Below are 16,392 nucleotides of genomic sequence, written 5' to 3'. Positions count from 1 at the left end.
CCAGTGACATGTAGGACCTTCTAGCTCTTCTTGAATTAAGAGTGGGTTCACCTTGAACAAAGGATATTATTTCGCTATAAATCCACCAGTTAGGGTTCCCCGTCTTTTCCTTCTTTAAAAAAGGCTTTGTGGGGTGACACCCGAAGAGGTATTTTAGAGAAAGACTTTTCCTTGTATTTATTCCAAACTATATAAACGGCATGCCTAACAAAGTGGTTCTTAAAATCCACATTCATTTTAATTTTATCCTTCTGGCAGCCTGTCAGATAACTACTGGGGGAACAGCACAATAACACTGAAAACCTGACTCTAGCAAAATTATTTACACTGGCTGAAATCAAGTGAGCCAAATGTTTAAATGCACAGAGAATTCTTTTTCTCCCCTCCCCATCTACAATGACCCTCTACCACATTGTCTTTGCTGCATGGTGCTCTTGTAGCAGATTTCTCATGAAATAGATTGCTGACTAAGTGAAATGGCCCAAACAATTGTTCTAACAAATATGCCTGAGGTAGGCAGCCCCAAACAATGAGAAATGTCCCAGAAATTTAGGAGAGAGCACTTTGGCAGATTTCTATGAATATGTGCAACATCAGAGGCGCAGGGAAAGGAAAGTGAATCATTTAGTGCAAACCTTCTGAAGTACAGCATGTCCTTACCCAGAAGCAGGGCATCCTTTGCGGAACATGAACCTTCAACTTCTACTGAGGAAAGGTCAGTGCCCATAAGCCATAGGTTTAGTATTAGCAGAGGAGGAAGCCTCTTAAGGCCATCTGCTGCTTACATAGGTATTGTACCTATGGAAAGTGTAAGCAGCCTGGGCACACGCATATCCCGCAGAGCCCTGGGGATAAGCAGTGTCTTCTTACAAGGTCTTCATAGTTCTTGTACAACCATACCACTATCCCAAGGATTGGAAAAAGAACGAAGCCTGTCTTATGAGAATATGAACAGATGCTTGGTGGATTACATTGAAAAGGTGAAGACTTTGGAGCAAGTCAACCAGGAACTTGAAGGACATATCCGTGCTTACCTGAACAAGAAATCTTCCAGTGACAGTAAATGGGGATCTCTGAGGGAGAGCTGGGCAACCATTTACCATCAAGTAAGTATGAAAAATTATGGCAAGAACAAAACAATGAAGTATTTGTTTAACCACAGCCAAATTCACCAAATTCATCTATATTCTGACGAGGCTACTTAAGTGCAAACGTACACTACATTTTCTCCTACCTGATACATTTTAATTTAATTTTCATAAAATAAATTCTATTATTTATACTGTATGTTGCAATACTCAACTTAAATTTGAGCATTGCCATAGGGGATCTATGTTTTTACTCCTTTATTTAGAACATCACCTGACCTCCCCCCCAAATTCTGAGTGGTTCACAAGAAAATATGAAAAAATGAAGTTGTTTCTTGTTTCTCCTGAAGCAGTTATTGAGTAGGATTACAAAATTAAGAGAAATACTGCCAGAACTGTGCAAGTTTATGCACTTTTATAGCCTTTTTACCAGCTTGATTCCATGTGTAATGAAAAAAGTGAGTTTTCATTGTATTCCCATCTTTGTCACATTTTAGAATTACAATTTTGTTTAGGAAATAGAGAGCTTTCTCTGATCTCCAATGAAGAAATCAGTGAAACTTAATATCATCCAAAGCATAAGTGCTCACAGCATAGGGAAGCCTCGTTTTCAAGTGCCCCACAACTGCTTTCAAAACCAATTTCCACCTTTTGGAAACATAAACATACAAGTACAATATGTGAGAGCTATCATGTTATTAGCTATCCATTCATTTACTAATGGTAAACGTGTCTAACAAAGCTAGTAGTGCATGTGAAATAATTACACATTTCAAACGTACATGCAAACATATTTCTGGAGATTAAAAAAAATGGGGGAGGGGTTTGGTTCTGGTAGATAAGATCACAAATATGTTTGTTGTAGAAGTGCCAAACTCCTGTGAGATATGTCAACATCTGAGTTTTTCTTTTCTTTTTACATTTTGGGATCTGCAGTCATCATTTAGGAATTATATATTATAAGAGAAGAATTACATCTCATCAAAAATACAGTGCATGGGAAACATGTTTGCAATATATAGGACATATAAAAGCTATTTTAAATAATTTCAACAGCAATAGTGCCATGCAGCAAATTATTGTTAGTGGTTCACTCTGAAGATTCATCCATTTTTTTCACTCTACGCTGCTGTCAGGAGAACATTAAGTTATATCTATGCAAGCACCGCTTGAGTTAAGATGTTATTCTAGCACTGAGTTCCATCTGTATGCAATTTTGGATACAGACTGTATATTTTGTTTACATTTGACTCTTTGAATTGTTATAGGTAGGGGATGCAGTTCTGGAAAATGCCCGCCTCATGTTACAAACAGAAAGTATTCAAGCATGTGCTGAAGATGTTAAAGACAGGTAACATTAAATTAAAAGTAAAAATAAATATATATTTCAATGTTTAAAAACCAAAGGAATTGTACTTTAAATAACAGCTGAGGAACTGGAATCCGATCCTCCTCCTTAACAGAATGCAACTATGACTTCAATAACTGGTAGTTCTTCATGCCAAAATTCTAAACTTTGTGATATTATTTTGACATAGTCTCATTTATACTGCAGGTATGAAAATGAGCAACCATTTCGAAAGGCAGTGGAAGATGAAATTAACTCTCTGTATAAAGTAATTGATCATGCTAATTTGACTAAAGTAGACCTGGAGAGTCAGATAGAAAACATGAAGAAAGAACTAGCTTTATTGTCAAAGAATCATGAAGAGGTAAATCAATTCTGAGAAACAAAGCATGACATGTATTCTACTTCTATCTAAGCAAAAGATGGAAATCAACTTTAAGTCTGATAAGGATATTTTGATACCAGAATTTTAATACTATCAGTAAGCATTTTATCATTTTGTAATAATATAATAATTTATGGGTTCTCACTTCATTTCTCCACACCGACCTGCAATGATGAAAGTCTATAATATATAGCATTAGTACCAATAGCTGAAAAACACTTTATAATAGACATTACAAAATCTCTACTTTCTTTTGTGTTCATGTCTGAAATTTCTGGGTTCTCCTTAGTAATTGTACTAAGTTCTGTTTTTCCACAGAACATCATGGAAAATAACAATGGCTATTAGCAGTACAGTGTATATTCACTATCAGTCACACAGCTTTCACCATCATGGTTCTAAATATCAGTGGTTATGGAATCCAAAGATTTTGGAGCTCCCAGAGAGATATGGCTATCCCTTATGGGAACTATGGTAGATTAGGTGGGTTTTCAATCTGTACCAGAAGGGCGTTTTTATGTACTTATGAGCATCAAAAATGTAATCATGTACTGGGTTTAAATAAAAACTTTCAAAGCAATGCTAACCATCTGAGTCTATAGCACAGCCCTGTGATGTTTTATTAGACTGACAAAATTTAAATTATTTTGCAAATCATCCATTAATTCTTGAACATTGCTTGTTCTAAGAGAAATATATTCATAGTCACCCTTTAAAGCCACAATCAGATTTTTATGTTCCTATTAAATTCTTACATATTATGAAATACAGGAATAGCTGAGTAATAGCTCTTTCAACACCTACTATGGAGGCAAATGCATTGCATAGTGACAAAGTTGCATCAAATCATAACTGCTCTGGCTTTCATTACAATATGTGCTTCAGTTCATTATTTTATTTATTTAAATTAATTGGTCATCTATTTGTAACAACTTTATTTTCAGGATATCAAAATGCTTTACAAACAGCTTGCTTTATCACCACTGGAAGAATCAGAAGCCCCCATTGGAATTAGCCTGGATGACATTTTGAAGAAAATCCAGATACAATGGGAGAAAAATATTGAAGAAAACCATGCTAAGACTGGTATCTTTCTCCATGCTAAGGTAAGTATGAAACAAGCTAAGATCAGCTGTAAGAATGAACTTCAAATTCCTTTAGGTCAATTAAACATAATTGTTATACAGTATAAGGTTTTTGAATTCTGCAGAATTCTTCAGCAAAATTGTAAATAAAACCAAGAATGCAGCAGGAAATAGTAAAAAAAACACTAGGCCCACAGGGTTTGCATTTGGTTCAAGGCATATGTAGAAGAGATAAAAAGTCATGCAATGCATTTTTAAAAAGTACACGCCTTCAAGCACATGGTTGTAGCTGCCATTTTGACTTTTATAGTAATCCTTATTGTGGATGTCCCTAACTTGGTAGGTAAAGTGGTAGACATTCAAATTATGCTCTTTGGATGCTCTTTGATATTTGCAAATTGCAACTAGGATTATCTTCATCCTCTGCTAGGATGAAGAAATCTAGCAAGCGCTGCTCCTTTATTTATTAAAGTTTAGCTTCAAATTGTCCAATGGGACAAAAATTAGTGTTAAGTAAAAGAATGGAAACTCCCAAAGCAATTGTGAATTGGTTACAAAAACAAAATCAAAAACATTTATCAGGCTAATCTGAAGATCAAGATATGGGAAGCTTTTGAGTTCTTCAGAATTGTTCATCAACAGAATGAATATGTGCTATTACATTCTTTTGATTTCTAGCAACCACATAGTTTTTCTCCACAATGCTTTATCCCTAACCGGTTCTTTCAAGTCTCCCAATGGTGGAGTCAGTGTAACTGAGTCATCCTCTTCATCCCTTATCTTCCCCCTTTTCCAGTATTAGAGCCTTCTCCAGAGAGTTGGATCTTTGCTTGTGTCTAAAGTAGGATAGAAGATGGTGACAAAAAGTTGGGTGCTGTTGAAGCCAAGGAAATTAAGAAATGTATGGCATCTCTATGTTCACTGGGTTGGCTCCTGCCTACAATATCCATAGTTACAATATAACTTTATGGGTCAAATTATCTCACCACTGTCATCGGTTTTAGTGGGATTGAAGTGAGACTAGTTACTAGTATAATCTAGATTTAACCCAGTTGTGTGGGTGCGTCTTATGGTCAGGTGCGTCTTATGGTCCGAAAAATACGGTATAATTATTTATGTTAATAATTTAAAAACTGGATCTAAAACCTCTATAATTTTCCTTCAATTTTTCTCTAATATATTTATGTAGAAGAGACTGGAAAATAAAGCAATGTTTTTTTGTTTATCACTGTTATATCTTTTCAGCAATCCACAGAAACAGTGCCTGCTATACAAACACAAGATGCAGAGTTAGCTGAATCCCTAAGGGCAGAGTTTCATGAAACAGCTTGCAAAATTCAAAGCCTGCAAGTAGAGACTGAATCACTGAAAACACTGGTGAGTAAGGGACCAGGCGTCTCTTTCTGGAAAAAATCACTGACCTGGTTCACATGTTACATTATAAGCAGCCAGTTTAGGAAAAGAATACACAGGTCTTATTAGAGGTCTGGACTGATCTCTTCCAGAGGACTTTTCAAATTAACCGAAAAATGCCCCTTGACTAAATATATAAAAAGATATTTTATGAACAGGATCCCCTCACACCTAGATGACCATTTTATTTTGAATTCTCACATGTTCTTAAAACATCAGATGCCTCCAAAACCTTGGGGCTTCTAGACTAGTGCATTCTTAATAAATAGCTCTAAACAGTTTACTATCAGACAACTTTCCGAGTTTTTACATATCATGAACTGAACCCCACTTTCTGATAAAACAGTAATTATTATTATCATTACTAAATTATCCACTTTTAACTTGAAACAATAACAGTATTTTAGAATGCACTGTGGTAATACAGAGAATACTGATGTCATTCAGGAAAATACAGTACTTTTGACCTTTTGCCAAAATATTGAGAGCATAATATTAGCACTATTTAAATCAGGGGTGTCAAACTCAATTTCATTGAGGGCCGCATCAGCATTGCGGTTGCCCTCAGGGGGCCAGGTGGGTATGGCCAGGGTGGGCGTGGCCTACTGGGTGGGTGTGGCTAGAGTGCATATGGCCTACTGGGTGGGCATGGCCAGCTCTACATCGTTCGCATCAAGGGTGCCTATGGGGGCCTGGGCAGGAGTGGGACAGATCTGAGGGTCTCTGGCAGGAGGGTCTCTGGGCCAGGGCCAAGGCAGTGGGGGTCGTTCCCTCACTGTTTCCAGGATGGCTTCGCGGGCCACATGAAACCACTTCGCGGGCCGAATCCGGCCCCCGGGCCTTGTGTTTGACATGTCTGATTTAAATGCTCTTGATCAGTATTTATTTTGATGGCCAGATAATCTCTTTGACTGGAATTCTTTAGTTAGTGCACAGATACTTTGTAGGAATAATTTATTAGTATTTTTTTCTTCTAGAAATTTGTATGTATCTGAGAGGAGGATTCTATATTTGAAAAACTAATATGTATGGATTTAATTGTATCTCTAAAGACATAAATTCAAGAGATTTAATGTTCAACATTCTATGGTTATTTTTTCTTTACAGAAGAGAGGCTTAGAAAACTCCCTTTATGATGCCAAGCACTGGCATGAAATAGAGCTTCAGAATTTAGGCTCTGTCATTGCCAAACTGGAAGCAGAAGTAAGAGAAATCCAAGGAGAAACTGAGCAGCAGCAAAGAAATCATGAAACTCTATTGTCTATTAAAACACAACTCGAGTCAGACATTGCTGCATATCACTGCCTTCTAGAGAAGGAAAGCAGGTAATTCTTTTTCATGAGTGAATTATTTTGTATGAATGAGAATTGTGTGTTGAATTTACATAGCAGCATCTCTGGGCCCAAGGAAAGGGAAAAATCAGAGTAAGCTGATTCAGAAAGGAAAAAAAAAGCTAGTTGTGGTTTACACTAATACAAAATGGTAAAATTCCTGGTCTGCTAATATGCTCCTTCTACCAGGACCTGTGCTACTGGAGGGATGAGGACAATTCAAAACTACTGTAAGTCATTCCCTCCAGCTGATGGGATCTTAAAAAAACCTCTCCCCCACAGCCACTCTGCATTTTTTGCACTTTATTGAAAAAGGAAAACTGGAGTGTGGCAAGATGCCATATCAAGGGGTCTTGCCATCTTTTGTAATTCATATCCTCGTCAAGATTTTTGAGCTTCCACTGAGATCATTATGTGTAGCTAGTGCCATTTTGCTTCTTTGCTTCAATAATTGGATTTCTGCATAATAAAATCCAAGCAGTTTATTAATAATTAAGAACCTATCCGAAATACTATTTACCAAATAGGAATGCAGTTATTCACACACTTTATTCGTTTATTAGCTTTCTCCAACTTGATGCCTCTCTAAATTGCAAACATTGTCAGTTAATGGTTCAGTTTGTTCAAAGTCAAGCCTACAGTGCAGTAGTACTTTCTTTGATCAGAGCAAAAAAATAGCAGGCAGCTGCCAAACTATCAAACTACAATGCCAATCAATCCTGATTAGTGTTCCTAATAAATTTAGAAAGCACCAGATATATGGTATATATTACTGAACATCTAATTGCGCTTCCCTGGGTAGTAACCATAGTAAGAAAATCTTTCACTCATCTTGGCATTTAAAATTAAAACTAAAATTAGAAAATTATACTTTAATAAATTAGTAGCATGTTGCATTTGCAATCACCTACTCTGTAAATAAAGAGCATCAAGTCCAATTTAGTAACTTTATTTGTATTCTAACATTTATTCAGCCCTTAAAACTATAATAAAAGTATTCTTCATTGTCTCAGATTAGCTGACTATCCTGTTTATGATATAGTTCTTACTAATCATTTACATAAATATAGGGGCATATGGCTTCTAAGGGACCCCTGATTATCTCAGTGGATTTTCAAAATTAGCTTTTATTGAATGATACCTTCTGAGATAGCCACATCTGGTAAATTTCCAACAGTCCTGTGTAAGATCTTGTGAAATTTCTGAGAGAGAAATCTGTCTCATAGTGGAAAATTTATGAGATTTAAGAGAACTCTTAAAGCATCTGCATGTGAGTTTATTGTACATAAATCTTGAATGAGACCATTAAAATCTTACAAGAATAAAAATTGTTTTAATTTTTTTTAAAAAATGGCATCTATGTCATTGAACAATAATGGTACTCCATACCTAAAAAGTTTGCTAACTCTTGATACAAATCCATATATATACAAAATGTATCTGTGTACTGTAATTTTCTTATTTTCTCTTGCTAACATTAATCAATAATTTTGCTTTGTTAATAACTTGTTAACAATTTGTTATCTTTTAGGAAATAATAACATGGCATTTTTGCATTTAACTTTCAGCTGATCTCTTACTCTTCAGAAGACAATTATTACCATTCAAAGGAAAGTATCTTATTCGCAAGTGTTCATGGAAAACATGACAATAAAATTTCTTTGATTTGCTAATTTAAGCAGGCCAACTTGCCTAATTATATAAAATGACTGCTTTGCATAAAAAGTATAATGGAATAAAATATTAGGTTCAAGTACTGCTGTCCAATTTTTTAAAAATACTGAGCAACTAAAATAATTCTACAATTTTATATATGTAACTTGGAAGTTGCATTCCATTGATCATAGTGGGATTTACTTATGTTTTAATTAAAGGAACAATTGAAGAATCAGACTGGCAGAACAGTATAATCTAAATTATATTTTTGTAAAACAAGCTTTGTGCTCTGTGCATGACTAGAAACATTTAAACTAACCTTGTAAGTTTCTTTGGAGTTTGTCTATTTGTTATTGATTGCACTCTTCAAGAATGTGGATATTTTCTAGGCTACCTTTTCTGTTTAGTCTTGAACAATTATCTCAACATAGGCCTAAAGTACTAGCAAGTATTTTAGATTCTCCTTAGCCAAAAAACACAACTATTTTTTAAATTAAAGACTGTTTGAGGGAGCATACTGAATCATACCTCAGTACTGAAAATGGTTTTACCTCTCTACCCACTGCAATTTTCTAATTTAAATTCAGGGCTTTTTTTCCTCATAGAACGCTCAGAACGGAGTTCCGGCACCTTTTGTGGATGGAACCTTGTAGAGTAGGCAAGGCGGGTTGTATGACATGTGTGAGTTCTGGCACCTTTTTCTTTTACAAAAAAGGCACTATTTAAATTTCATACATATATACTATTGTAACTATTGTAACATGGTTCCAGTATATCCTAGAGATTTTCTCCTGTGAAGCAAGTAGTAATTTTGCAGAGGAGTGAGTATTCAGATAGTGCAGAACTACTGTTTATTTCCCCTTTCATGATTCCAATCCAATTCAGTATTCTTCCGTCCACAGAAGCTGTGAAGTTTCAAAAGTAAAGATATGCAAAATGTATTCCCTGAGAAGAATGGTCTGGAGAATTCCTGAATGTTCCATTTAAAGAAAAGTATATTTTGCACAACTCTTTAAAAAATAGATCACTGCGTTAGAAATGTATTTAATCTCAATTCATTTGAACTAAGAAAGAATTCCCTGGAGCAACATTTAAAAAATGTTGGCCAACATCTAGAAAAGAGCATGTGAAATAAGAGTTCTTCCAGGAACCAGGGACTTCAAATCCTAACACAGGGGTGAGTTGGGAGGGATGTAATCATTTCTGATCATGCGTCAATCTGACATACTTTTATCATTCCAAGCAAAGAGATCTGTAATGTTATAAAACTAAATAGGTCCATTTACAGATAGAATTTCATGGTTCAACTCCTTATTTCCCTCGTTTTCCTTTTGTGATTGTGATGGTCAAAAGAATAAACTGGCTTCTATAATGGTAAGTAAATTTTTACAAATACTGTACATTTCATGGTTAGCACCCAAATCTTACTTCAAATACATGCTGTAACTTCAATTCACAATATTACTTTAGGTAATAAAGAAGTTTTTAAATCAACATAACTTGTAAAAGATAAGGAAAAAAACCCTTTTGGAATAATAACACACACAATATTCAAAGTAACTGAAGTTTCATTTAACATAGTATATTTTAATCAATATTTGGAACTAAGCCATGCCTCTACAATTGTGCTGCCACCACATGGTTGTTTGGGGAAATTATAATATGCTATCTTATCTGGGCTAGCCAACTCCTCCTTCTTTATGACATATTTCCTCCTTCTCCTGATCATGTGCCTTACACCCAGGGTTTTTTTGTCATAGAACGCTCAGAACGGAGTTCCGGCACCTTTTTTTGGATGAAACCTTGTAGGATAGGCAAGGTGGGTTGTATGATGTGTGAGTTCTGGCATCTTTTTGTTTTACAAAAAAAGCACTACTTACACCCCCCCCCCCTTTCTGGGATGGACTTCCTCCTTCTCCCTGGGGAATCTCCTCCTCCATAACCGGCAGATACACGTGCTCCTCCATAACCGGCAGACACATGTGCAGACACTGTGAGTCGATACTGTCTTTTGACCTTGGAAATATCGTGTGTTATCATCTAATTCACCTCATCTGCTGTAATCTACTCTGCATGCAAATAAAGGTATTTCTGGATGAGAAAAGATATTTTTATGAGCTCAGCTATCTGGCAAGAGTTGTTATCAATGATAAAAAGGTAAAGGTAAAGGTTCCCCCGCACATGCGTGCTAGTCGTTTCCGACTCTAGGGGCCGGTGCTCATCTCCGTTTCAAAGCCGAAGAGCCAGCGCTTGTCCGAGGACGTCTCCGTGGTCATGTGGCCGGCATGACTAGACGCCAAAGGCGCACGGAACGCCGTTACCTTCCCACCGTAGTGGTCCCTATTTTTCTACTTGCATTTTTACATGCTTTCGAACTGCTAGGTTGGCAGAAGCTGGGACGAGTAACAGGCACTCACTCTGTTACGCGGCACTCGAGATTCGACCCGCCAAACTGCCGACCTTCTGATCGACAAGCTCAGCGTCCTAACCCACTGAGCCACCGCGTCCCTGTTATCAATGATAGAATCCGCCTATACAGACCAGCTCAGGTGTCTTAGCAAAGGGAAAAAATCATTAAACGACAGCTTGATCCAGAATAGTCAAAAGACAGTTTGAACTCCTTGCCTGCCTGCAATAAAAAAGGAGATGATTTATTTCGCGAGTCTCCAGCTGATTCTGCAAGAGACAGAGTCGTGCTTCTAGGATTTGTGTTTCTGTGAACTATTGTCTCTCCCTGGCTTCCTGAGGAGACCAGCCAAAAGACCTGTTAAAATCTTACTGCCTTTTTTTGCCGTTGAATTTCTAGCCAGCGTCTTAAGTAATTTGGAGAGACTTTGAAATGCAAATGAGTTTCTGCTCAGATCTACTTTGAATGTTTACAAATGTTCCTAATTACAAAGAGAGACTGTTTGTTTGTAATCTTCAAGCTTTTGTGAAATCAAATGCAGGATCAAAAATTCCCTGTCTGTCTTCTCCAAAACTGCCTCTCACCCAAATTTGACTGGGAAGATCAGAGATATCCTATGTTGCAAAGCCAATTTGTGTTCAGAGCTGAATTTTACTCAAAGGGAGAGAAAGGTTTGTCAGTTTGCTAAACTCCCTTTGTTTAACAGACCTCTGAGAGCAGCCATAAAAGGGCCATAAAACAATTAATTGCCTTGGTAACCAAGCCCCTGGTTTACTGCTGAGTGAAAGAGGCCCCTACCCTTGGAATGCAAAAAGTAAACAGCAAGCTTGGATTTATGTTAAAGCAGGCAGCGACCTCTGGTGGCCAAACTGAAACATTTATACTGTCTGCAAATTTAAACTGCATGTGAAGCTGTATAGACAGAGAAAGATATTGATTCACACTTATGACAAGCCATGAAAGCATCTTTATATGGAAAAAAAACAAGTAATTTAGCTAACAATCCATAAATATATGTTTTGAATCTCCAGAGGGGAGATTATTCAGCAAGCCTACAGTTAAGTTACCTACAACTGAAGGCCTAAAGCAAAGCAATACTACCCAGTTCTGCTAGCTCTAAACAAAGGAACAAGGAGCAAATTAACCTTTGTTAATGGCACAGTTTACAGCCTATGGTTGACACTCTTAACATGGACAGGCAGTTCCTTAAGAGTTCCAAACCGGATTACAACTTGTGGTCCTAAGAAGAAACAATTTGGCTGACCTTGTGTCCAACTGAAGGCTAGGGGCAATAACAGGCTTGTATTTGCTCATGCAGCACAGCGCACTCGCCAGTGGCTGATCTGCAAATAACAGGCTTGCTTCCAAACAGTGACCTCTAGTGGTCAAAGGGTGAACTTTGTTGAAGTACCCACTTACACAAGGAGCACCCTGGTGCCTGCTCAGCAAATATAAGGCTTGTCCCCAGGCACGTGTAGAGTGGCCCCTAATGGCTAAAGGGTGAACTTCCCTGAAGTCTCTAACCACGCAGAAGGCGTCCCCTAGTGGTCAAAGAGCGAAGTTCACTGAATTAGTTAAAAATACCTAGGAAGTTTTCTGTATCTATCCTAGCCATGGCGGAGTGTCCCATTGATTCAGAAGAGCTGGTTCGATCAGACAACCCTGATTTGTACAAAGATCCTGCTGTAAAACCTAAGCGTAATAAAACCAACCCAGAAACTCAGGGAAAATTAAGAGGCAACTAGAAATGAACTTTCCAGTAATCTGTCAGAACTATGAAACAGAACTGCATATTGCATGTCAGTTTTGCTGAGTCTTAAGGATAATCCTGTTGAATTAAGAGGCTCTATAGGTCGTCTATCTGCAGCATATGAAAGTTACCAGCGGCTGTCTGCAAAATACACAGGTTTTTTGAATGACTCTAATGTAGATGATTCCTCAGCAGAACTAACCATTGATGAACTAAACCAGCAAAGAGATCTCCTAGTGCAAGATGCAAAGAATAAGGCAGAAATCCGTATTGCTGAACTGCAGGAGACCAGATCTCATACATCCACATCAACTAAAGTCACAGTATGTTCTGCTAGATCCTCTCGCTCCAGGGCTTCAACGATACATGACAAGCTAGTAGAGGCCCGTGCGCTCACAGAAGAAAAGAAAGTGCAAGTTTCCTTTGCCAGGAAGGAAGTTGAAATAGAAGCCCAAAGCAAAGCTCACCAAGCAGAGGAGGAAGCCCACCAAGCAAAGATGCAAGCCCAAAGTGAAGCCCGCCAAGCAGAGGTGGAAGCTCAGAACAAAGCCCACCAAGCAGAGTCGGAATACAAAATAAAGATTCTGCGAATGGAAAGGGAGGAGGCAGCTGCCCGAGCAAAGCTGAAGGTCTATGAACAGGCGATGCAGGAAAGCACCAATGTGGATTGTTCCATCCCAATAGAAGTGGAAGATCCGATGGAACGCACCAGTCAATATGTGTTAAAGCATAATGTTTGCAATGATGCAGAGCCATCCTCTGCACTTCCTACGAACAACACTGTCCTGACTTACCACACAGAGACCCCAAAACTGCAACTGTGGTAACTGACTTACCACACAGAGACCCCTACAACCCCTCAACACCACAACACAAGTGCATCAACTGTACTTCCCACAAACATCACAGAGGTCCCAAGCCTGCAAAAACCTGCACCTCCTCAACACTACAACGTAGGTGTGTCAACTGTATTTCCTACGAACAGCACACAGATCCCAAGCCTGCAAAAGCCTGCACCTCTTCAACACCACAACACAGATGCGCCAACACTTCAAACTGCATCACCTCTTGCCAATGACAACATAACCTCCAGCAATGGACAACGGTTGAATCGACAGCCAGCACAAGCCTTAGGGACTACACCACAGCTGAATGCTTTTGCAACATCATTCTATCCTGGTACACCTCCCCCTTATTCACCAGAGAACTTTCACACCCAAGGGGTCCCACGAGTTTCTTTGGCATCAATGAGTGAGGGGTCAGACCGTTCTGACCATGCCAGATACATGATTCGCCGAGAGCTCCTCAACTCTAGCCTCTCAAAGTTTAATGACCGTCCAGAGACCTACAGATCCTGGAAAGCAACCTTCAGAGCTGCTATTGCTGATCTCAACTTCAATGCCAGGGAGGAACTTGATCTATTCATAAAGTGGCTGGGTCCAGAATCTGCAGATCGTGTTCAAGGACTGAGAACAGTACATGTTGACTCCCCAGACGTGTGGGCAAGACTTGAACAAACCTACGGAAGCCCAGAAGCATTAGAGAATGCCTTATTCGAAAGACTACAAAACTTTCTGAAGATAGGCAACAAAGACAATTACAAGCTTCAAAGACTAAGTGATCTCCTCATGGAAATAGAATTGGCAAAAACAGACCCACGTCTAACTGGTCTGAGCTACCTGGATTCCTCCCAAAGTGTCAATCCAGTGGTGTCAAAACTGCCATACAACCTGCAGGATAAATGGACACAGCAAGGCTCAGATTACAAACTATGCCATAATGTTTCCTTTCCCCCATTCTCATATTTTTGCAGGTTCATCAGCAGACACGCCTGGACGAGAAATGACCCCAGCTTCAACTACCCTGACTCCAGTGTGTCTGCCCCATCATCATCATCAAGGTTCATTGGCAGACATGCCTGGACAAGAAATGATCCCAGCTTCAACTACGGTGAACCCAGTGTGCCTGCTTCATCATCATCACCAAGGAATATTAACACAGCAGCTCAACACAGAGACTCAGGTGGAGCTGTGCTTACAAGAAAAATGGATATCTCACCTCCTGTACCATCTCCTCCTCAATGGAGTGATTCAGGTGGTGGGGATGAAGATCCTAATTGTCAGTGTCCTATTCACAAAAAACCTCACCCTCTTAGAAAATGTCGTGAGCTTAGAGCAATGACTGTACAAGAGCGGAAAGAGGTTCTCCAAAAACTTGGAGTATGCTACAGGTGCTGTGTTTCATATAACCATTTTGCTAAAGATTGCAAAGCCTTTGTCAAGTGCACAGAATGTGATAGAGACAAGCACGCTACAGCTATGCATCCTGCTCCACTTCTAGGCAATCCACAGCAACCACCTGCATCCAACCCTGCTTCAAGTTATGGCGGGGAGCAACTAAATCATGCTCCAGTCTCAAATGTCTCATCTTCACCCCAATCCCCAATTTAGAGACCTTCTCCTGCTCAAGGACCAACAAGCTCAAGAATTGAAAGGCACCAAAACTGTCATCAGACCCATCACAGAGCTTGTCCTGCTTTTGCCTCTTGAGGACTGAACTCGTCACCTTCCCTGGTTGGATCCTGACTTCAAGAAGAAAAGTGATTTGAACTTTAAACTGTTTTAGGCCTGTAATGGCAATTCTTATTATTGCAATATGTATGCATATTTATTTCTTATATCTGTCAGGTTTTTATGTCTTATATATCTCAGGTTTATTTCTTATATCTGTCAGGTTTTTAAGACAACAAGCAAATCACAACCATTTATTTGTATTTGCATACCTACCAGTATCAAGTTTATAGTGGTATTATGAAATACCAGACGGGGAGTGTGCTGCCACCACGTGTTTGTTTGGGGAAATTATAATATGCTATCTTATCTGGACTAGCCAACTCCTCCTTCCCTATGACATATTTCCTCCTTCTCCTGATCATGTGCCTTACACCCCTCCCCTTTCTGGGATGGACTTCCTCCTTCTTCTCCCTAGGGACTCTCCTCCTCCATAACCAGCAGATACACGTGCTCCTCCATAACTGGTAGACACACGTACAGACACTGTAAATTGATACTGTCTTTTGACCTTGGAAATATCGTGTTATCATCTAATTCACCTCATCTGCTGTAATCTACTTTGCATGCAAATAAAGGTATTTCTGGATGATAAAAGATATTTTTATGAGCTCAGCTATCTGGCAAGAGTTGTTATCAATGATAGAATCCGCCTATACAGACTAGCTCAGGTATCTTAGCAAAAAGAAAAAAATAATTAAACGACAGCTTGATCCAGAATAACAATGCATCATGGCAGGATTCAGTGTTCTAAGTTTTATTACTGTACATTGTAATAAGACCTTAAAACTGCTAATGATTTGGAGCTAAACCCTTTAAATCCATTTTGCTGGTAATTCTGAAGGGAACTTTCCTGTGGGATACAAAAAGTACGAGAAAAAGCAACTGGAAAGCTTATTCTCTGACTAGAGGCGGCTCCAAACTTAACTCAAGAAGATAATTAAAAGAACACTCTGATGTCATAAACCAGATTTCCGCGTGACCTTTGGCGTCCACGATTCGGAGAAGTCACTGGAATAGTCAAATTGCGCAGACTCCTTTCCCGCCTCATAGCGCATGCCCCTACTAAGCTCCGCCTATTTTACGCGAACGAATCATTTCTCAAAAATTCTACTGCTCCTACGCATGCGCGCCAAATAATTCACCCGCAGGAATTCCTAACGTTCACTGCTGCCGGCACTCACTTTGCTAGACGTACGTCGGTTCCTCCCCGCACCTTTTGATTGGCTCCAAGACTCTTCGTTTCTTTCAGCGGGTTGGTCGGCGGAGGGACAAGTGCATGCGCTCTCCCTCCTTCCCGCTCAGATGCCCAATAAAGTGGCTCTTTGAGTACTACGTTACAAACGCTCTGCTCTTGAC

General features: G+C 38.9%; 1 protein-coding gene across 1 annotated transcript; it reads left to right on the top strand.

Moving 5' to 3' along the window:
* Positions 1–536: 536 nt before the first annotated feature.
* BFSP2 (beaded filament structural protein 2) lies at positions 537–6,648 on the top strand (the record flags this gene model as incomplete). Its single annotated transcript, XM_081345667.1, is given in 8 exon segments — positions 537–566; positions 568–619; positions 622–1,106; positions 2,357–2,439; positions 2,644–2,800; positions 3,766–3,927; positions 5,152–5,283; positions 6,427–6,648. Coding segments are annotated over 8 exon segments (1,323 nt in total).
* Between the last annotated feature and the right edge of the window lie 9,744 nt (positions 6,649–16,392).

This window comes from Vipera berus (assembly GCF_964194415.1).
Source record: "Vipera berus genome assembly, chromosome: Z".
NCBI classification, from domain to species: Eukaryota; Metazoa; Chordata; class Lepidosauria; order Squamata; family Viperidae; genus Vipera; species Vipera berus.
This window is presented reverse-complemented; position numbering and strand designations above follow the sequence as displayed.